At 39.0% G+C, this 22656-nt stretch overlaps 1 protein-coding gene across 1 annotated transcript in view; it reads right to left on the reverse strand.

Annotated features, from left to right (window-relative positions):
* The window catches only part of RFX4 (regulatory factor X, 4 (influences HLA class II expression)), a 73868-nt gene extending 51433 nt beyond the window's left edge, over positions 1-22435 (reverse strand). The window contains exons 1-4 of the mRNA XM_010191947.1: positions 22402-22435; positions 21784-21870; positions 13603-13663; positions 7995-8118 (exon numbers count right to left, since the gene is read on the reverse strand). Coding sequence (XP_010190249.1) covers positions 7995-8118; positions 13603-13663; positions 21784-21870; positions 22402-22435 — 306 coding nt within the window. The remainder of the gene's footprint in view (positions 1-7994; positions 8119-13602; positions 13664-21783; positions 21871-22401) is intronic.
* Between the last annotated feature and the right edge of the window lie 221 nt (positions 22436-22656).

A 22656-nucleotide genomic window follows, 5' to 3' on the forward strand; every position in this document is an offset into this window, starting at 1 on the left:
CTTCGTCCTGATTACTGCCAGCCATAATTTCTACCACTGCATCTCCTTACATCCCCACCACCGTGTCACTGCAACTCAAGCAGAGCCAGCCCCAGTTTTGAAATGAGGAATGTACTCTCTATTCTGTCTCCATCCCTACACTGTCACCCATTGCTCCTCATGGCATTCACTACTGAACTGTGAAATTTACGTTTCCCAATTATTCCATTTAAATTCTTCTATAAGATGAGATGCCAAAACAAACCAGGAAAAAAGCCCCAAAACATCTTATAAAGCATCTTAAGTGTTTGTTTTAGTGCTAACAAACAAGGATGGAAGAAACCGAAGATATCTGGAAACTCCTCAGTTCTTTTTTTCTCCCCTTCCTGTGTCAGAATGTTAGATTTTGCTATGAGGGCAATAGGCAGATGATTGCTTTTAGAAGTCTTTTCCCCAAAATAATTTAAATCTCTATTTTTCAAAAGGCATGTTCATTTTATTAGTGCATCTGATCTAGAGAGACGTTATTCTTCATTAGTCCTGTTTCTTCCTATTTGAAATAATTCCAGCCATGCTTCTAGAACTTCCCAGAGTAATGAAATAAAATCAAATTAAATTGCAACCCAGCATTCGCACTCTGCCACAGTGACAAACAAATTCCAGGCTCCAAGCTCTGGATCTCTGACAGGTTCTAAAAATGTTCTAAATACAACTGAATAAATCATTTTTTCTCTAATAACAGTTCTTCATAACGGGCCTGGCGCTACTTATTTCAACTCAGGTTTCAAGTCCCATATCTAGAGGGCTTTGCTTTTACAAAGTCACATACAGAAGATCTGTGTTTATTTACCAAATTCTGTTGTAATGTTTCAGTCTTAAATGTCTTTACCATTGCAGCAGGAAAGAAACCAGTGATGCCAAATAGAATGATACTCCCACACAGCTATGCTTTCCTTATTCTCACTGCCGTGAAACACAAACAATGCTGGTATCCTCAGTCCTATATGGTAAGTGTAGGATTTTTAGGCTCATTCATCTTTGGCCTGGTACTGCTCCAGCTGGATCATTATGGAGTTTCCCATCTGCTTCAGTGCTTTTGAAAATCCTGCCCCGAGACTGTTATTATTAACAACTGTGTTAACAGGTACCTTTTGGTTCAAAGATGGCTTGGGGCTGGCTTAACAACATGTTACCTCAAGGAAAAGGTCAGGAAAGCTCTGCCCGAGGAAACCTCTGTTGATATGAAAGAGCATAATCAAATCAGTCAATTACAAAATATCAGTCCTGTCTCATAAATCCACCAAAACTGTGTGAAGAAAAGGAGAAGAGGCATGACTGTGTCTGTACCCTCTCTACTCCTTGCTCACTTTCTTCATGGCCCAGGAGAGAAGACTGTAGAGTACGGGTCCAGTATTCTTGACCACGGATCTGTTGTCTGTTTAGGTTCAATAACCTTCCCATTTCTCTCCACTTTCATCATTCTGTGGAGCAGGCCATGGTCTAGCCGTAGGATAAGATGTTGTTTCTAGAACTGATACTGCAAAGCACATCAGAGAAGCCTGCTGGCACTTTCTTTAATGCCTGTGCCCAATTCTTCCTGCTGTGGAGATTAGACACCACGGGGAACTTCATCTGAACTAGACCCTTTAGTGAAGCTTGTGAGACCTCTCCTCAAATTCATCCATGTACAATGATACACTCCTTCAGCTGCTCCACTGGTCAGATGGAATACAGCCTAGGGCATGATCTAACAGATTATTGCAATCCAACAAAGCTGCAAGCATCAAATGCTCCAACTCAGATGCTCAGCTGAGCTGCAGCCACTTTCAGTGCTGACTTGTTGAAGCCAAGCAGATCTCAAACCCTGCACAACTTCCCCTGCTCTGTACTGGTGCCAGCACGTTTCCTGCCATCACCCAGCATATCTGTGGGAAAAGGCTGAGTGCCAGCATCCCTGCACTCTGGCAGACCCTGTGCTGTAAGAACAGCCTCTGGGACGTGTTGACAAGGCATGAGGTAAAGCAGCCCAGAGGCCACTCTACTTGATGCTGAAGACCTAACTAGAAGCCAAAGGCTTGAAGTGGCCAAGTCAGTAAAATTCCCTTTGCTAGGGGGAAAATCTTTGGGAAAGGGAAAGTCACTCCAAAGAGACTGAGGTATCCTTGCTGGTTTCCTTACTCCCCAAGCTCAAGGAGAAAAAGGCAATAGTCAGCAACCTGCAATAATACAAGGGATCTGTGAAGCAGAGCCCAGGGGGCAAAAAGCTTTCCAACTACACTGTAGGATTTCTGTTCCCCACACCTGTGTGGCCGCTTGCTTCTGTGGAACTAATGGTTTTAAGCTAGAAAAGGGTAGATTTAGGTTGGATATTAGGAAAAAGTTCAACATGAGGGTGGTAGATCACTGGAACAGGTTGCCCAGAGAGGTGGTGGAGACCCCATCCCTGGAGATATTCAAGGTCAGGCTTAATGGGGCTCTGAGCAACCTGATCTAGTAACATTGTCCCTGCTTACTGCAGGGGGGTTAGACTAGATGATCTTTAAAGGTCCCTTCCAAATCAATACATGTGATGATTCTGTTATTATATACTTGTGTTATTATGGCCTTCTCAGAGGAGCTTGGTCTAGAAGATTCTGCATCAGGAAGAAAAGTCCTACTGATGTCAGCTGTCCTTCAGTCAGGAACCTCAGCTGTTCACAAAGGGATGAAGGAAACGCAGAGATGTGCTGATAGTGCTGACAGATCGATAAGGTCCTTTGATGCAGTAACAGAAACCACATCCTCAGGTTTAGATTGATTTTCTTCCCAGTTCTATTTTTCTTTTCTATATTGACTAGAAAAAAGTCTAACCAAAAAAACCATTCCATATGTAGTTGTGCTGTTTAACTCTATCAGAAGAGAACACTAAGAATAAATTTGGCTTTCCTATACCAGTTACTATTGAGGCTACTTAGGAGCAAATTGAGAGTACAGGAAAAAACCAAAACACCTTCAGCAGAAGTATCTCCTTATGCACAGCAGGCCAGATTTGTGCATTTCAAGAAAAAGACAAAACAGAATGCAATCACATCACAATGTCATCATCAAAGTTGATTCAATAAGGTGATTTATCTGTCCTTTTTAAATATTAAATATATATAGTATGATAGCATGAAACTGTAAATCCTATGTATGCTAATCATGCTTGTAGGAGCAGTCCTGCTGGCAAAACTTCTGAACATAGAGACAGTGCATAGCAATAAAAGAGGACTCTGTCTGGTACAGCTTGTACCTTCCTGAAGCAAAGCAAACTATTGGAAAAAAAAACACTTTCTGCTGGTATAACTGTGCCTCAGCCCATTTTTTTGGAAATGGGGTGGAGATACTGGTAAAAAATGTAAAAGATCTCTTTAACAACCAGTATTACAAATCTATTTTGGACTTTACCCTTTATTTAGTGACATAAAATTGTTGGAATCTAATTTTCACTAGTAGCAAAGTCAGTCAGGGAGCAACAAAGGAGCTTTAAAATTCGGGTGAGAATGCATCCATGTTAAGACTTTTTGTGTTGCCATTGCTTCCTTCAGGCTGGGAAGAACCATCTTGCAAAGTGTCAGCATCCTTCATTTTCCTTTTCAAATATTAATTTACTATTGCTTGTCAAAAGACATGGCAGAAAAGCACCAAAAGGAAAAAAAAGAAAAAGAGGAAAGTATTTAACCTCCAGGGGGCATATGGGAGTTGTGGGAAGAACACGAGGCTGCAAAAGAGGTTGCATGATAGATGTGACGGGGTCTGGGAGTTGACTTAGCACCGCACACTAAATTTAAAGTGGTGAACTGAGGACACGAAGGACGGGGAAAAACAGTGCAGAGGAGAAAGATTACATCTTCAATGGACTTGATTAAGAAAATAAGGCTCTTACAAGGTCATAAAAGAAACAAAGAGCAACAATCAGTGATGGAAATGAATGTGAAAGAAGCTGAAAGAGCTACCAGAACAGCTGGGTGATGTGCTATAGGTAGGAGAGAGTGGACAACCTCATGGCACCCATCCATACACAATAGTTACTGAGAGGCCTGGAAATGCTCAAAATATCCCCACTTTTTAAGTAACTTAGTTGATTCAGTGAAGGCCCCAGTTCAGAATTATTTGTAACTAGTGAGAATAATGAGTCAGAGCCTTCATCCACCATAATTTCCAGCTCAGTGTATTAATTGTCACTGGCATTTTGTGTTAACATGTTGCTCAGAAAAAAACAGACAGCGGCTCAGCCATCCCCGCTGTGGGCAGTGGCAGAACTTCCAGCTGGAAACACCTTAAACTGCTCTGCCAGTCCACAGAGTCTCGGAGCAGAGCCCAACAGGTCTGAGGCACAGGGTTTCCGTCTTTTTTAAATGACCTCAGCAAGAGGGCTTTCACTCCTTCTCTCTGAAGACTAATTCACAGTCTAAACATGCTCACTGTGAGAAAGCTTTTTCTTCTATGCAACATTTTATCGTTAATAACTCAGTGTTATGCCTGTCCTTCGTTACTTCTCTGTCTTCTCTAGGGAACTACTAAGGAGCGTAGCTATTAGTGGATTGGCAAATGCTAGTATAGACAAAATTGCCTGAATTTTCACGTATTAATTGGGTGAGTAAAGCACTAAAATCTTGGCCAACATATTAAAGCTGCAGCTCCCTTTGTCATATAAGAATATACCATTAATAACCATATTAGAGTCTTCCTTATTTTATGTGTACTTTAAGTGGCTTAGGAGTACAGGTTGCTTTTTTGAAAGTGTTTATACAGTAATTCTGCTCTTTCCTCTTCTTGGAACTTTTGTTGCTATTAGTGCGGTTTCCTCAGGAAACAGTCTATGAGTTATTACTGTCTCTCTGTTAATCTCTCCAAACCCCAGACCAATTTTTGTTTTGCTAATCCAGTACTACCAAATGCCTGAGGTCCAATCCATGTCCTAGAAGTTTAATAGAAAACACTGGCCAGATAGTGGAGAGACTATAATGATGTGAATGCTGAAGACAAGACAGAGAAGAAAGCTCAGGCTTTAGCTGAGCCATTTGGCACTGCCTGACTGGACAACCATGAGTAAGAGGCAAACACTCAACACTTCCACGCCGTTTTCTGCTTCTTGTCCAGCTGTCAGCATGGGAGAGGAGAGAAAAAGAGACAGGCAAATAGAGAGAGATATAAGAAAGAATCTGAAACCAATGTAGAAAGAAGGTGCAGCAGATGTGAGAGAAAACTGAAAGAAGCAAGACCTTGACGTAGTGACTGGGACCTTGAAATAACTGAAGATATTGCAGGGAAACATGCAGATTATATTATAGAAGATTTAGGTAAGGGTATGGATTGACGGAACATAGGAGGTGGTAGGAAACCAGGTCTGTTAGTTCAGCTGTTCATGAACAACATGTCTACTCCCTTCCATGCACCATAGTGGATATATTTGACTTAGACTTAAGAAATGCTCATGTGTTGAAGTGTTGTATACAAAACCTTAATCTGGAGAGATCACTTGCAGGCAAGTTTCATATGTCTCCAGTGGTGTCTTTCAAAGTGAAATCAACACTGTTCTGTTAATTGAGATGTGACTGAGTATGTAACAACACATTAGGATGTTACTTATTGCAGATTATTTTAATGCGTTGAACTCCATGTCACTTTCTGAAAACTACCAGTCTGTTGAAGAAAAAGCCTAAATGTTTAACATTGCCCACAGAGCTAAAGTTCAGAGATGAATCATAAATTCAGTGTGGCCCATTGAAAGGCGAACTGTCTACAATTTCACAGAACAACTATCCCCTTTCTCTGGAGCAGATGACAGCTGCAGGGCTCTTGATGATTCCCAATGAGGACAAACATGTCTGGGGTGTCTGTTTCAGCAGCTGAGTGTGGAAGCCCTCAAATAGCACCTATTTCACTGCACTGCCTCCAAGGCATTTATGCAACACACATTGCCAATACGACATTTAAGTCACATAACAACAACTCTGTTGGATAAAACTTCATCTGTGTACCTGCTCCAAAGGAGAAGTTGACTGCAAACTACTGATTGAATTAAGTGGGTGTCTGCCTTGCAGATTTTCATGACTGTGCAGTACATTTTCTTAGCAATTATAGGTTGGAAAGAATCACTGGGGTCTGCTCCGGGTTCTGCAGATGCAGAAGCCTGTTTCACTGCAATATTTGTGCCAGTGTTGTCTGAGAGTCCTGGAGACACCTGTGCAGAAGCCCCAGTTGCCATATCCAAAAGCGATGGCCACACAAAGCACTAGTTTGAGACATTAGTAGAAGGATTCTGTATGGCTTCCTCTCCACAAAAAGGGAAAACAAATTTCATGCATCACTGCTTCAGAACTTTATTGCAACCAAACAGAAAACACCTGGAACACAGCACATGAAAAAAAACCCACTAGAATGCCATGATTTTTGGATGGAAGACACTGTACTTGTCCTGCTAGGTCATGGTAGTCCTACTGATGAACAGCTGTGTGTGTGTATGAGGGGCAGGGAAGAAGGAGGATGGAGTAATATACAGTGTAACAAGACTGCTGAATACTGAAAATTGGTTAAGTCCTCGGTAAATTTATGTTCTGATAAAATAATTTCAGCATATTTACACCCCATGATTTATAGAAGTTTTTAGCAGCAGTGAAAGTAGCATCATGTAAATTTTACCCACATTCCAAATGTGTTAGCCTGCACAAATCTGTTTCTTGTTCTCTCTGTTCCTAAATTACATGTTGCCACTACACTTACCACTTGCTAGCATTAATACATAGAATGAGTTGTTTCATTCACATTTACACAATGTATATAAACAGAAACCTAACAGAATCAACTGAGCTATACATGTCTTCAAGGCACAGCAAACAATGTTACAACATGGTACATTTTACTTGCCTTGCTAAGCTGCCTACATAAAGATGCACTATAGAAAATGACACCTCATTAAATACATTCTTCTCCTTCACCTACTCTTTACACAGGCATTTACCCTAGAAACATTTTTCCTTTGAATACTCGGCACTTCTATAGAACACATGTTGCAAACACTGGAAGAGAATAGCTTGCAGGACAATCAGCTTCAGATTCGTGCTTGCAAGCAGTTCAAAAACAGTGGCAAAATCTACACTTGGGTTTTTTAACAGCCTACAAGTTTTAAAAGCCCGTGACACATTCTAGAGTAAAATTTCGGTTCAACATAAAAAATATAAAAATATTATCCTATTTTTCACTGAGAGGAAAACGTCATCTGACCAGCAGATCCAAAATAAGAACTTCATGTAACATCCTAGCCAGCCATTCACAGCTGCCAATGATGTATACCATAAAAGCCTTACTGCTCACATCTGGACAAGGCACAGCTGCATCTGTGCTCAGAGTCTGTCTCCAGTGTGAGTCTGGACTTAACCACAACGACTTTTGCTAGAGCTGGACTGGAAAGTGGGAGCACAAGGAATCACAGTGCAAAGATAATCCAACAGCCCCTATCTGCAGTGCCACACAAATACTGTTAGATGCTTTCTGGATTTTCACATCTGGAGGCATTACACTCCACTATGTGAATTTACCAGTGGGCTGATATTGTTAATTCAAGGATCTCCATGTCATGATTACAAGAATGGCATAGACAGACTCAAGAATTTAATAATTGATATTTTACCTTGCTACTTTTTAAAAACACATATTTGTTAAAGCAGTGCAGGTCACAATGCAGATGTGTTTACATGGCTTGTATTTGACTTCCAAACTGCCAATATTGTATACCATGTCATTGTCAGGTAGGTTGGGGATTGAAGTCAGTCATCAAAAGTATAGTGTATTCTGAACCTTAGTCATGATTAGAAATTATTCCAACCACCAAAATACTTAAAATCTTAGCCTTTGTTTAATACCTTGAGTATATAAGAGATTCCATTCATATACCTCTATCTCTAATGGTAAATGATTATTGAATTCTTTTCAGTAATACAAATTCACCTGAGGCAGGTGAGAGCTCAAGGCATCATACCACTGTTTAAACTCACCTTCCCAAAGCTGGCAGCATTAACAGGTTGCGTGTCATTTTTCTCACAGAAGTCCAAGTAATGCATGTAGAGCGCACTTCGAGGAATGCAAACACCTTCTGCAATCTCATAGTTCTCCTCCAGCCTTAAAAAGCAAACATCACACAGAGAGAACTGCAAGTATGTTGGATGTCCTGTATGGCAAAGAGCATGCAAAGCTACATCTTGAAGACCAAACAATTCAGTTTCTGCTTGTCTACTGAATTTTCTCTGCTTTGTTCCCAAGTGCTCCTTCCTATTCACTCCCATAATGTCTACTTGCTTCATTTGGTTCATACTCGCTATCAAAAACAGAGGCTGTGAGTTCTCAGGCAAGTAGAGTTTAGCACAAAGGGATGCTGGGTTTTGACCACACTCCAAAGTGTTATTTTTAGGATAAAATATACTAGTGATCTTTTATACCCTGACAGCATCCTGCATTAAAAAAATACATGTACAACTACGAAACCACAAACATTCCCTGAGGAGAAGCATTCTCTGATTCTTTACAGGACAGGTCATGTTTGGTTCATGACACTCTTTTCACTCCTGTCCAGCTGCAAAATTCCTTACCTTGAGGAAGCAGATGTGGCTAGAGCAAATTATTTGCAAATACTCAAATGTGTGCACAAAATCATATCTGTGTAACATTTTCTTGCTATTGCTTTTGGACAAAGCAAAAAAGAGTCCATGATCTGAATACAGTGCTGAATAAAATAGTGAAATAACGTCCTCCTCTGCCTTGCAGAAACTATTATTATTCATTTACACATCCAAACACATGACTATAAAGTTTTAAGTTATGCATCAAATATATGAATGGGCATATGATTCATCTTTCAAATCTGAAATTGGACTCATTATAAATCTATAGATTAAAATAAAAATTCCTTTGAAATGACATTTTAATGATTGCTGATCCAACCAAGTTCAAGAGGTATTTATATACACACTTAAATTTAAACCATAATGAATCTTATCATCCATGGTGTCACTCATGCATACGTAGTTATGTGTGTGTTTGTCTGCCTTGCTGGCTAGAAGGTAGGTGCAACTTCCTCTTAAATGTATTAGAAAATTAATACATATTCTCAAAAACCTTCACTTTTACAGTAAGTAACCCTGTCATTTGATAGCTGTAGAACACTTTCCAAATATCTAGTTTCTCTCCTTCACTGCCTTTTTCAGGACCTAGCTCCCTACTTTCCATTTCAGTTATCGTGATCATTTGTGACTGCAAAGTATTTTAATAAGATATCCGGCTAGATGAATGGAATCAGTTTGTATGGGCAACATCCATTCTTCCTTGGTTTCTACAGAAATATCATCACGGCATCTTTCCTCAAATTCATAGCGCCTTAACAAAACCTCCTTTCAAAACCTGGAGAGTTCGTTTGTATACTATAGCTGCTAATTGGAATGTCAGCTTCCGTGACCAAGACAGGACAGAAAGAAAAGCAGTTAATTATTTCTGCTCATATCTGATGAATTTTTCTCTTTTTCTCCTCTCTTTCACAGAGAGTCATTAGCCTGACACTGAACAATGCTCCATTATACCTGAACTTTTTTTTTTAATGATCAAAAACTCCATCTTGCTCCATTTCTTTTATTTTCCTGTCTTTTATTTAACAACTTTATCATATTTTGAATTCAGCTTCATTCTACAGTATTATAGAAAGATAATGAACTCAATCTTCTACCTAACTAATCATTATCAGAAATAATATATATATAACATTTTAAATGTCCTAATAAAGCCATGTGAAATCCAGTAGTTCACAATAAGACCTTTTGTACCACTACCATATAGCAATAAAACCCATATTCCTTCAAGAGGAATGAGGATTTTATCTGTCCCTATTACTGTTTCTCTCTTCATACTTGTATACTTCCAGATTAAATTAAATTATTCTATAGCAGGTTTGGGTTTGTGGTGGTGTTACAGACCTGGGTTTAGATACGAAGGCAACAAAAAACCTGTGATGTTACCATTGCTAATCACATAAAGGATTCTAGAACAGATTCATTTTGATGCATTGTAATAATTTCTGTGAAACTACTCATGTGGAGACAATCCATTACCTAGAAGTGCTTCACCTTCCTCTTTTTTAGTTCTTTTTTGTGAGTGTTGCAATAAATAGAATAGTTTTGTTGACTTTAGCTTCACAATACTGTTCGGAGCACCTAGACTGTAAGCCACTAAACTGTATGGAATTAGGCTGTCCATACCTTGAATAATACCGTGTTTAGAGAAGTAGACACATGCACACACACACACACAAAATTGAGGTAAAATAAAGTTTCACACCTACAATTTGGTCACCTGGTTCACCAGTGAAATAATCATAAATGTTTTAAAGCCAAGTGTTTAGCAAGCTTTAGCTTTACAGAAAATAACAAACACAGGAAGGTGGGATAAGCACAGGATACTGAGGATTGGTATATTCACGCCTTAACAGTTAAATTCAAGCTTGCATAGTTTCCCCAATTATGATGTAATTGGCAGTAATGCTACATTTACCAGGCCTTTCGCTTCATCTTGTGTCATCAGTGAAACAAAACAAAAACATCATTCCTGTTTCCAGGAAAAGGATATTCAGCCAGGCTGACAGGCATCCAGACACGCTTCTTGGCATCTTCAGCTACTTCTTCCTCCTTCCCATTTGCAGCATTCGATGTGCTTTGCCTTTGGAGAGGCGTAAGCATTAAGGATGGATCCCCATGGGACCGATGTTGTTCACTCTTTTCAGCAAGATGCCAGACAAGGAATAACTGATAAAGTTGCTAGCAATATGAACCATGTGACAAAATATACATATCTCCCTTATGTCTTGCTTCACTTTCCCTGCTACTTTCTTCCAATTCTTTTTTCTTGCTACTGACATTTACTTGGTTTCTGTTCTCCAACACCCTATTGCCCTCATTAGCTCTAAATGACAGCAGCATCTAACAGTAAAAACATAACCAGCTTTAACTTGGCAGGTACCAGGCACTGCAGACAATCGTGGTGCTCCTATGTATCAGAACAAGGCAAGTTTGGTACCTAATCCTGAAATCTGGTCAATAATTCACCCCACCACTTCCACCACTTGAATCTGGCCCAGAGATTCCAGTAGGAGGGTAGGACACTTGCTTACCCGGGGCATATTCAGGTAGATTTAGTCTTTTGTCTTTCTTCACTGTGTAAAAACGTGGTTTACGGCCTCAGTAGGCAAAACTGTCAAACATGAAAGCTAAATCTATAGAAAGAGCTCAGAGCAGTAATTTTTACAGTGCTGACCACAATAATTTACTGACCCATGGGTTGCTGGTACAAATAACCTGATGCCAGTATGTCTTTTTTTTCCAGAACAGTAGAAATGTGACTAGTAATCTTACTATTTTAGCAGTCTGATCACAACTTTTGAGCTTGTAGTTTTATTTAGTGTATCATATCCAGTATAACAGTTTCTCCAGGAAATATCAATTCAAAGCTGCAGTACATAGGCTGAAAAACATGTGGAAACCACCAGAAAATTGTTCTATGGTACAGCTGCTAAGCTGGGACACTTTTACCTACAGATCTATTAATAAATGAGCCAATTGTATAATTTAGTTTGACGTGAGCCAAAGAAACTAAATTTGAAAACTTCTTTGCTTTCTGTTCCCTCATTTATTATTGGTGGAAAATTGAATGGAAGAGATTGCAAATGCTCCAAAAGACTCCAAGGGGAGAATATCTAACCTATATAAATGTGTAAGAAACATAACACAACAGACAGGTAGTAAGCCAGGACACTAGCAAGGAGGGAGGGAAGATTATGTAAGCAGTCTTTTCAGAATCAAAATTCTAGGTTTCTATTGCAAACACTGCTGAATGAGCGTTAGCGTGCACACCACATTCCAGCAGGGCTCAATATCCCAGGAGTTTAGGGATTTACTAACCTATATGACTGAGGAAGCTTGAAAGTATTTGGCAAAAGACTGTTTACAGTATTTGCATGTTTTCTGTTGGGAACAGTATCGTTGGCATGTTCTAATTAACTCTGACTTCTTGGCTACTACGTTATTTGCTCCTGTGGAAAAGAGTCTTAACTGACTCTACTGCAAAATAAACATGGTTCTGAATCTGGGACTGGTAAGCCCTGTGTGCTATTTTATTTTGGCCAGACAGTTCTTTGTTAACCTGTTTGAATTGTATTGAAGTTATGTGGGTGAATAATGGAAAATGATAAAATACCTCCATGACATTTTACTATTATTCTAATAATTTTCTGTCTGTAGTAATTCCCTTTCTTTATTCACTTAAACTTCTGAAAAACGGCACTTTTGTGATACAAATAGGTACAAAGAAGAAATAGTTCAGAACTAAATGCCTTTATTTATAGTTACCCATCTCATTATTTGCACTGGAAGTGTCTGCATGTTTCTTTAAGGCAGAACACTCAATACTTACAGCAACCTATTCTCAATCAACCCATAGATCTTGGGCTTTCTAAATCTAAAATTTAACTGATGATCTTTAAAAAGCAAATATAGATTAAATAATCCAAAGCTCTTTTTGCATATTTCACAGAATCACAGAATTTCAAAGGCAAAGAAAAAGAGTAAAATTCACTGAACGAATGAGTCTTTCCTTTCGGTTCAGTTAGATCTCCCAAGACACTGACAGAAACAGAAAAATAATTCTGCTAAAAACTTCACCTTTTTGCCAATAATACTATCTTTTCATCCAGAAAACTATGAGAGTTACTTACAGGTGAAGTAAAGGCCATTCTTTAAAAGACTTAAAACAAGCTAAGGAGTTTGGGTTTTCAGATAAGCATGCTCCAAGGCTTGTCTGTAACAGAGCTGTTCCACCAGATACACAGCACCTCACGAAAGATGCTTGATCACTTACAGTATTAAGAAAGCTAAACCAGAATTAAAAATCTAAATGAAGGGAGAAGTCAACAAAAGTCTAAAAGATAACCTATAGAAAGTGATGTCAGAAGTATAAGTAACATTACAGAACACACATCCTAAAACACTGTTGTAAATCACAGTGAACAGAATTTGTTGATTTTTTGCAGCACAGTAGACTGACTCACGAATATTGCTCTCCCCATTCTCTCTTTCTCTCTTCCTAATGACCCTTCTTTTTTTCTCCTCGCTAAATTTGCAAGGAGATTTTGACAAATGAATCAAACGCCAAACTCTCCTGTTTTGTTGTCTTCTACATTAAATTACAGAGATCTCATTTCAGTAAAACAGTAAAGGCAGGCTTCATCATACACTGAAACAAATGTGAGTCTTGAAAAAAAAATCTCAGTACTAGTTTCCTTTTAGTAATAAATATATCAGTGATGACAAACCACAAATCAGCAGCCGGCAAGGTGGCAAACAAATACGCCAAGTACACCTTCTGAACTATATCAGAGTTTTCCTATGTTCAAACAAATCCCGTAAGAGTAAGACATTTGTTGAGAAATGGTGTACAGGATCCTAATGAGCAGATTAAACACATACAGTGAAAGCATCTTTAGAACTTAGAGGTCCAGGACCTCTATTCTCTTCAGCAGGAGGAAAAACACTAGCAGGTTTTCTTAAAATTTTTAAAAAGGCATCTTACCATTGCAGTGTAGCTGGGGTTGAGTGTGGTTTCGATGCTCTATTATTTTCCTTTTCCTCATCTGTTAAGAAATAAAAAAATCCTATGTAATTTCTGTGGCAATTGCTCAGGCATTATGAACTGGTAAGGAATTATCTGATTAAAAAAATGTTCTCAAGTGCCAAAGCTTTCTCAAAATACTGGCTAAGTTGTGGAAATATAAGTAATGATGTTCCCTAAGCTAGCATCCACAGATACTGCTTAAGGCAATAAACCTTGCAAACATCACTGATAGCAGGAGCAGACTGGTGCGTAGGAATAATGATATTGGAAAGGATACACTTATATGAAAAAAACCCAACTCTTAGACCTTTAGCAGCATGTTAGAACATGAAAACACTTTCATCTGCTTTAAGGGAACAGTTGCTTTACCCAAGTTTTGTATTAGATGAGTCATTGAACCTAATGGGGTTTATCGATTGTTGTGATCCTAATATATGATATGTATTAGATGTTTATGAATTTACAAGGATTAATTCTGAACAAGAAAAATTTAAATGAAAAACATTCTATAATATACTTTATTTAATTTTAAATATTTTTTCTGGTAGTATTCCTTACTAACTCTTTTCAAAATAACTCTGCTGACTTTCCAAAAATGTGAATAAAAGATGAATAAAGAAAAACATAATTAAAATAAGTCTTAAAATATTAGATTCTTCCTAGGTCATGTTAGTTCTTTTAAAAAAAATTGAAAGTATATATAGAATAATTCATATTAAATTGTGATTTGTGAAGCATATAAAACATTCCTAGATGAAAGCTGGAGTGAAGCACAATCAGCATCTCCAGAAGGGTATTCTTTGGGAAACACTGTTGTATCACAGTTTGCTATTTTAACTTTGTCCCTGATGAAAGCAGTAAGTGCAGAAAGCTTTGATACCCAAACAAGGAGGTAAACCACTGCACATGTACACAATGCTGCAAGTCTCATTTCTTCATACAATTAACTTTTAGAAGTTATTTAAGCAAGCCTTCAGGATGCTGAACCTTAAGGGAGCTGGAATATATTCTCTGAACATCAGACCCCATTGGGAGGCCTTTTGTGCAGTCCCAAGAATGGGCACACACAAATAAAACCTGACTTCAGAAAATGCTGTCTTCAGCCCTCATGCCACAGTATTTCTTCCATTACATGTAGGGCAAGTTATGTTAACTGAACTTCCTTTAGCCTGCGAGGCTGGTCCCTTGAATGTCAGGAAAATCCAGATTTAGCGTTACCCACAGACACTGCTAGCAGCCCCTCTTCTGTATCTGCATGACAATAGGCCTCTAATTATTGGACCGCACACTCCTTCCCTGCCTTTCAGGGGCCTGTTTTTATTCAGCACATAGGACCAACATACACATTTCAAATCACTTTTAAATTGTGCTTTTCATTTGTTTTTCCTAAACAAACCGTCTGCATGCAACAAACCCTAGGCATGCAGGGCTTGAATGCTGAGCGGCCATGGCTGCCGCAGGCTGCTGACGCTCAACAACAGCCCCCGGCCTCGCCAGCGGCAGGACAAATGCCTTCTCTCTAGCAGGAGGCAGAGTTGTGCAGCATGGATTTAAACCACTGGGTTGATAAAATAGCTGGGGCTTGTCGCCCCTCACAACATTGATTGCTTTGCCCTTCTCCTTAGGTGACAACACAGGCACCCTAAGAGCATGCCTGACTTCCCAAGGAGCAGCTTGGGGAGGAGGGGGCAGCCATGTCTGCCCCTGCTCTGAGGTAGAAAGAGTCTCCTGGCTTGGGATTCATGGTCTTCCAGGCAACAGGGGATGAGGGAGCCCAGCTTGGCTGGGAGGTGGGATAGCATCTGCAGCCACCGTGGAGGGGGCAAGGGGCAGGTGGCCTGACCAGAGTCCGGTCCAGTCCTGCGTCCTTCTGTGGCTTCCCTGTTGCCCAGGCCAGGGAAAAAATAGGCAGCAGGGCTGGGAGGGAGTTATGGCAGCTCCCCAGGCTTGGGTCACAGGGCTGCAGCAGCTTCCTTCACCCATGAGCAGGCTGGCCTGGCTTGCCAAGGGTGCCCAGCAACCTCCCATCCATTCCTGAAATAGGCGTGGAAGGGGACTTATTACAAACAGTACATCTCAGCAAACTGTTGCAGGGGATATATTTCTGTCTTGGGGAGGAATCTCCTCTGCTTTAGTACTGAAAATTTCAGCTGGCAGTCCTGGGGGTGTGGCAGGGCTTCCCAATGGGAACCCAAAACACAGGGCACTCCAGTGCCTTTCTGCTGACCAGAGGGATTCAGGCCCTTGCTGTTGTGAGGAGGGAGACACTGCAGCCAAAGCTGCTGCCATTAGGTATCAGCAACATGTAGAGCCCCAGTCTTCCTCCTGTGCCCCACTTTCTTCTTGTTCAAATTAAGGGTATTGCTTCCCAGGTGAAAGCCATCCATTTTCCTTATCAGTATTTTCTATGCCAGTGTCAAAATCCGCTGCGTTAAGTTCACTACACAGCTGTTTCTACCTCATAGGAAATTGCTAGGGACATGCAAATTGGGAAGCCACAGGTCTAAATAACTGCTCATCTAAGTAAGGTGCAGAAATCTTAAACTACCTCTACCTGTAAAACCAAGAGGTACTACTCCCTCCTCCCCAGAATAAACCTTTTTATTACCTTTCTTGATTTAAGGGGGTTAGTATTCAAAAGCCTGTTATTAGATGGCTTTCATTTGCGCTAACTAGATTTCATTTTTCCCAGATATGTGGTGCTATCAGACTAAATTACACAGCCTTAGAGTCCCTACATTCCTTCCATGCCTCCCCCCAGCTGTTGTTCAGTCACTTTAAGAGTAAGCACCTGTTTTACCTAACCTGCCCTCAGACACACTACAAGCCAGCCATACTCAGCTCCTGCCATGTAAGGATTTGTTTTAACAACACAAACTAACAATAAGATCATGAGCTGCAATTTAAATCCCCCTCCTCAGGTATGTCTGCTTCCTGGGAATTCTTCTTCAATACTCTTCAACATCTTCGACTAGCTGTCCTTTAAAACTAAGAAGGAGAATGATGGACTTTGATCTTGAAAAGAAGTGAGAATTGAACACAATTTTCCATCAGAATATTTACCCAGAGAACAACTGGATTTTCAAGAAAACTAAAATCCTCAGTTAGTGTTGCTCTCCCCCTAAATCAAGTCTGTACAAGAAAACACAACTTTGTTTTGCTTTGTTTTCTGCCAATTAACCAGCTATCAGCCAAAGTTTTTCTCACTTTCACTAGGTTTTGGACAGAATATTATCAGAAAACCTTCACTTTTTTGTTAAATAGATGGAAAGAATTGCACATGGTATAGGAATGTAGGGAACCTAGAAATACAGACTTTCGGTATTATATATACAAACATTTTATACTATGTTGCCTCATTTAACTATATGCCTCATTAGATAATTGACCAGCAGAAAATAATAACTATCCTTATTCCTTGTGGTTTCACTGGTAGCAGTGCACTTAATGGCTTCCCTATTGAGCAGAGAATGTTTTGTGTAACTCTTGACTCAGGTCTGACACTAGATCTCTTTGTACAGCATGGAAGAGGTAAGGAATGCTGTTTTCCTTTACTTATTGACCTATCATTTTATCAGTCCCCATCAGAACAATGCTGTACAATAAAATGAACCTGTACCATTTATAATTTAATACTTCTAAACCCCAATTTTGTAAAGAAAGGAAATAAAGACACTGAAAAGAAGCCTTGCTTCAAGGCACAGTCCAAGAACAGAGCTGGCAATTCTTCTGTGAAAAACATAAAAGGACTTGAAGTCATGAGGAAAAGTCCTGCTCCTCATGCACAGCTGCAGGTGGTCGCACATATGGCAGCTTAAACTTATTTGCCAGGAGCAGATCCAGGGTGTTTGCTCCATTGCCAGTAGAAGGACTACCAGCATTCCAAGAAAAGGTATCTTCAAGGTACCTGGTTAGGTAGGAAACCTGGTACTCATCCCAAGCTGAAAGCAGGAAATAACTTGGGCAGTTACAAGTAAAACTTGCAGCACAGAAGAGGCCTTCAAAGATATTCAAAACTGGGATAATCTATGTGCTAGAAAAACAGATTTCTTGGCTCCCAGAGATATCACAGAATGTTTTTCTTCCCAAATTTGATGAAAGTTTCATTGCTAACAGCTATTTTTCCTTTCAAAATTCTGTTTCAAAGCCACCAGAACAGTGTTGTGTCTGTACATTGTGCATATGTTTGTGGCTTTCCCTGGACTCTCAGTAGTATCCTTTAACTTCTGCTGTCTGGTTTTAGGTCCAGCTCAAAATATTTCTTGCTTCTTGGAGCAAGGCATGGAGAAAATAGGAGCTTTGCTCAGCACCCCTTTAAGTATTGTGCCTTAAACACAGTAAATAGAACATCCACAAAGTGAAGACCCTGCATTAGTACACATTTTTTCTAAAATGTTGACATTAGTCTGTTTGTCATAACTGAAGTGGAGTTAAAGCTCTACTTTCCACTGTAGATGTCCCATACTTTCCAGAGCTGCCTGCATGTGTCTCAAAACCACTGAAGAGCTAACACATTACTAGGATAAAATCCTTCCCTTAGTCCAGGTAGCTCCACACCTTTCCTCTGTAGCCTCTGCAGTCCAGGTTCTGAGAGTTCTCAAAAGTGATTTGCCCCTAGCTAAAATTAAGTGGTACTAAGAAGCAACCTGGTCTCTTACTTGCATGTAGCTATAAATAAGATTCAGACTCATTATCATGTATTTCATGCTTTTAAATTTGTGGGACTTAAAAACCTTCTAAGAAACATGGGAGCATGGTTTCTAATTGAGTAGCTATGATTGAAAAAGAAAGACTTTTCCCCTTGGAAAATTTCAATGAAATCAAGTAGGTTTTTCTAACCTTTTCGGAAGAATAAGAGGTTTAGTTCAAACAAAAAAAGAAACTATTGGGTAAATCTTCCAAATCTTGCCAGTTTGAACATGGATTTTGAATCTGCTTTTGAAGTACAAAAAGTAGTCTGAACCTTTTATTTTATCTCACATTTCTAACTCTGAAAAATAATTTGGACAAGCAACCCTTCCACATCATCATGATTTCTTCCCCAGGGAACTGAAGTTGAAAATTTTGTAATCCTTGAATTGTCTTTTTCCTTCTTCTTTCTATTTCAATCTGGAGAATCAGGCTCAACACAAAGTACACAGAAAATGAGATTTATTTTTTTTTTAATTATTAGATATGAGGTTGTACCATTCCGTTTTCCTGTGGCTCTTGTGACTAACATGTAGAGTGTGGAATTGGTGGAAGGAAGAATGTTTACAAAACTGGAAACTGAAATAAAATTTGCCTAGAATTTTTATACTAAAGTATAAATGCTGTGTTTTAGGCAAGGTCATAAAAGAGTTCCAAGAGGGTAAGAAGCACCCCAAGAAGAAATGAGACCATGGAAATCCACAGCTGTGAGTCATTGCTTCCCTTCGCAATGTAATACAGGTTCAAAAGGCCTGGAGGTGTCTGAATGAGAATAGGAGATTGCAAAGGACGCCTGTGGCCTGCAGCCTGAAGTATGGTTCTATAGCATACTCCCACTATAGAAAAGAAGATCAGCAAAACTATTACTCTTGTCCTAAACCCCTATGAACTCTAAGAACATCCAGGAAAAAATAGTCACAAGAGCAAGCATGACATTGCGTAAGAACATTATCAGTTCACAGTGCAAATTCTCATAGTCTTCACTGGATGCAAGGCCAAGAAAACCAGCAAAAAAACCCAACCAAACAAAAAAAACCCCACCATCAAAGCCACATTTTCTCTGGTAGAGTCCAGCCAATGTATTTAGAGACAAAAAACTAAGTAGTTAGGAGAAACATGAATGATGCCTTCTTTTGTCTGCAGATGAAAACTGAAGCTCCATTTACAACAGCAATTTGACCACCGTTCTAAAGAATTAAAATAGGGTTACGTAGGTTTTCTCAAAACATTTTGCCTCCTGCTGTTTGTAAATGTATGACAGAGGCTGGACAATAAGTGACACAATGGTTTGGAGATTTCTGGTTGGTGTGTGGGCACTTAAAGAAATGTTAGAAAGAACTCAAGGGCTGGAAAGGAGCACATGGGAGAATGATTTCTAAGATGAAACTTCTGGTTTGTTCTGGATTTCACAGACTATTGATCTTCTTGCTGCTGGGCAAGTGGCTTATTTTTCTTTCCTACTTCCTCCTTTTCACCCTCTCGCCTGTCCCTTACCCCCAAAACAAAGGTGACTTTTCAGGTGGATTGACTCTCTTATCTGCACTGCAGAAATGCTGGTATCAGTGCAAAGGAAGCATCTGGAAGAACTGGCTATTAAGAGGGCAGCTAGATGAAATCAACTCTAACTCTCATTTGTGTTTCCATTAAATACTGTGACAATGTCTTTGTCTGCACACAGATTGTAGGAAAATTAAGTTATATAGTTGTTCTATCAGTTCTAAATTTGCTGTCTTTCATTAGTGTTGCTTGTCTCCTAAATCCAGTACCAGAAAACAAATTAACAACCATCCTATCTTCTCGATGCCATGGTCTGAAATACCTGCTCTTGCTAACCCACACAGTTCTGCTTCTTACTCTCCCCAGGTATGTGGAAGTTTTCATGCTCACATTTAAACTGAAAGCACATATAACAAACTACCACTAGTTTTGCTACAAACCTACTTAGGGAAACAGATCTAGAAGAGAACATAGAAGAAGACTTATGATTTTATATATATATATTTGTATATAGTTAATGGTGCTAATTAGCTTGACAATACTGTGAGTCTAAGGAAAAGCTCAGTGAAGTCAATAGGGTTGAATCCTGAATTTGGACCCTATTAAGGGTCTGAAGTCACATCTCATTCATTAAAGATTTTGTCCATCACTTTCTCAGTAGCATCAGACTGAAATGAATTTTGTAAATCTGATGAGTTCTCTTAAAATGCAAACTAACAAGCAGATGCTTTTTGGTTTTCACTACAATTCATTACAATTTTATTTTTAAAGAGAAACTGATTTTTAATTCCTTCACTTTAAAAAACCTTTCTGAGTTTGGTGGCTTTTTTTTTTTACCCAGATCTGTCCAAGTTTTATCGTCTGTTTGAAAGAATTCTTATCCACTGTTCTAAGCTTGGGAGTCATTAATAAAGATCATGTTTCTAATACCTCTTCTCTCCTTCAGAAGAGCTACTGCCCCAAAAGAGAACCCTGAAAAAATAAGAGTAGGGCCTCTGTATAGCAAATTGCGGGATCTACTAGAACACCGTGCTGCAAGGCATGTAATTTTACTGTGACATCAAAAAAAGTAGTTCTCTTAAAATGCAAAAAAATGTAAAAGGGACATTCAGCAATTAAGAAGTGATTAAAAATACATTTTCTAAACTTATGTTCTTGAATATTACAAAAATGCAAGTTTTTCTGAATTAAAGAATTAGGTCTGGAGTAATGTCTTGTAACATGAACTAACATATGAAGTACAGAGAGGAAAACTAACATGAGTATTTTGCTTTAGGTGAACTAAGTAGAATGGAAAGTGTATAAACAGGGAAAACTAAATAGTAAATGAAATATTGTTTTACAATTTTAAAAAGAAATTAAGTATTTCGGTGTCTTTTTAATTACCTGCCACCATTAAAAATCAAGACCTAAAATTACTATAACTAGAAGAGATAAGAAAAAAACAGATATTTTAAAATCAGCTAGATTTATAATTGTTTCCTCTCCATGACTAAAATGAAAGCAAAATCATTATTTAATGTGATTTTTTTTAATCTGATGATTGTTTAATGAAGATTTTATATGTATGATTTGATATAACAGTATTGAAAAACAGCATAATTGTTCCTATATTTCAACCACATGATGTGCACCACTGAAAAGCAAAACAGATGGTTTTACTCATGAGCTAATACTAACAGCACATTTTAGAGGTCATCCAACCTTTATTCAGTGACACACTACTTCTGGTTGCTTTAACTAATAGATAGTATTACTTTCTTTTAAATCATGCAAAATAGCAAATATTAAACAAAATAACCCCAAACATTAATAAAACTATTGGATGTATCAGTGAGTTGACTCTTCAAACTACAGAGTACCAAAAATATCACTGAGATGTAGCAACATACAGCAGGAAATTAGCATTTGGACACGTTCAGACTAATTTTAAATGAATGGCGAGTTACTTACTTTCATCGTTACAAACATTCCCCAGAGAGGTGTGACTGGAATAACGTTTGTTTTCACTTTCATTGAGACATCGTTCAATCCAACTCTCTGCAAAAGAACAAAGATGCCCTTTTTTTGGTGTTTGTCTTTGCATAAAAAATAAACTTCCAACACATAAAACTAAAGAAAGCACCGGTTTTCAACAGATGGTGTTGTGTAGTGTTTCTGTTAAAACACGCTCAGTCTGAGGTTATTTAGCAAGAAAATCCTTTCTTTCTTTCAAACTTAGCTGTTGCTTTTTAGTTTCATTTTTTGTTTGCTTGTTTTTAAATGACAGAGGCTGAAACACTTCCACACACATAACAAAGCTGCCCAGGATATTTTCTCCCCTCCCCATCACTCTATACATTAAAAAAAAAAATCTCATGTGAGCAACTGAAACACATAGATTGCATTAATTTCTAAGTCTTAGTCTGGCAAAGACTTATGTACTTGAGTATTTCCACTGTTTTTGAAATAACTCTTCACATGCGTAAAATCAATCAATCATGTAAATTTTTGTCACAGCAGGACTCAAACTGTGCTTTCTTCAGTCCAGTCACACGACCACATCCACCCTGGTGGAGTCTTAGGCTCTACCGAGATCTTTTCCACGCTGCTGCCAGTTCAACATAGCGAGTCAGCAGCCACCGGGCTACTCCAGCCTTTGTCCCTCCATGGTGCTTACTCAACCACTGCTGTCCCCCCTCTTTCTCATTTCCAGTTTATTCCCACCAGTCAGACAAGGTACAGCATTACACTGATTTGACTCTGCCCCTCTTCTTTCTGGAAGCTATAACATGCATCCCCTGATGACTTCAGAGGATGCACCAGGCTCAGCAGAATTTACTGTGA

This window comes from Mesitornis unicolor, unplaced genomic scaffold (assembly GCF_000695765.1).
Source record: "Mesitornis unicolor isolate BGI_N332 unplaced genomic scaffold, ASM69576v1 scaffold23829, whole genome shotgun sequence".
NCBI lineage: Eukaryota > Metazoa > Chordata > Aves > Mesitornithiformes > Mesitornithidae > Mesitornis > Mesitornis unicolor.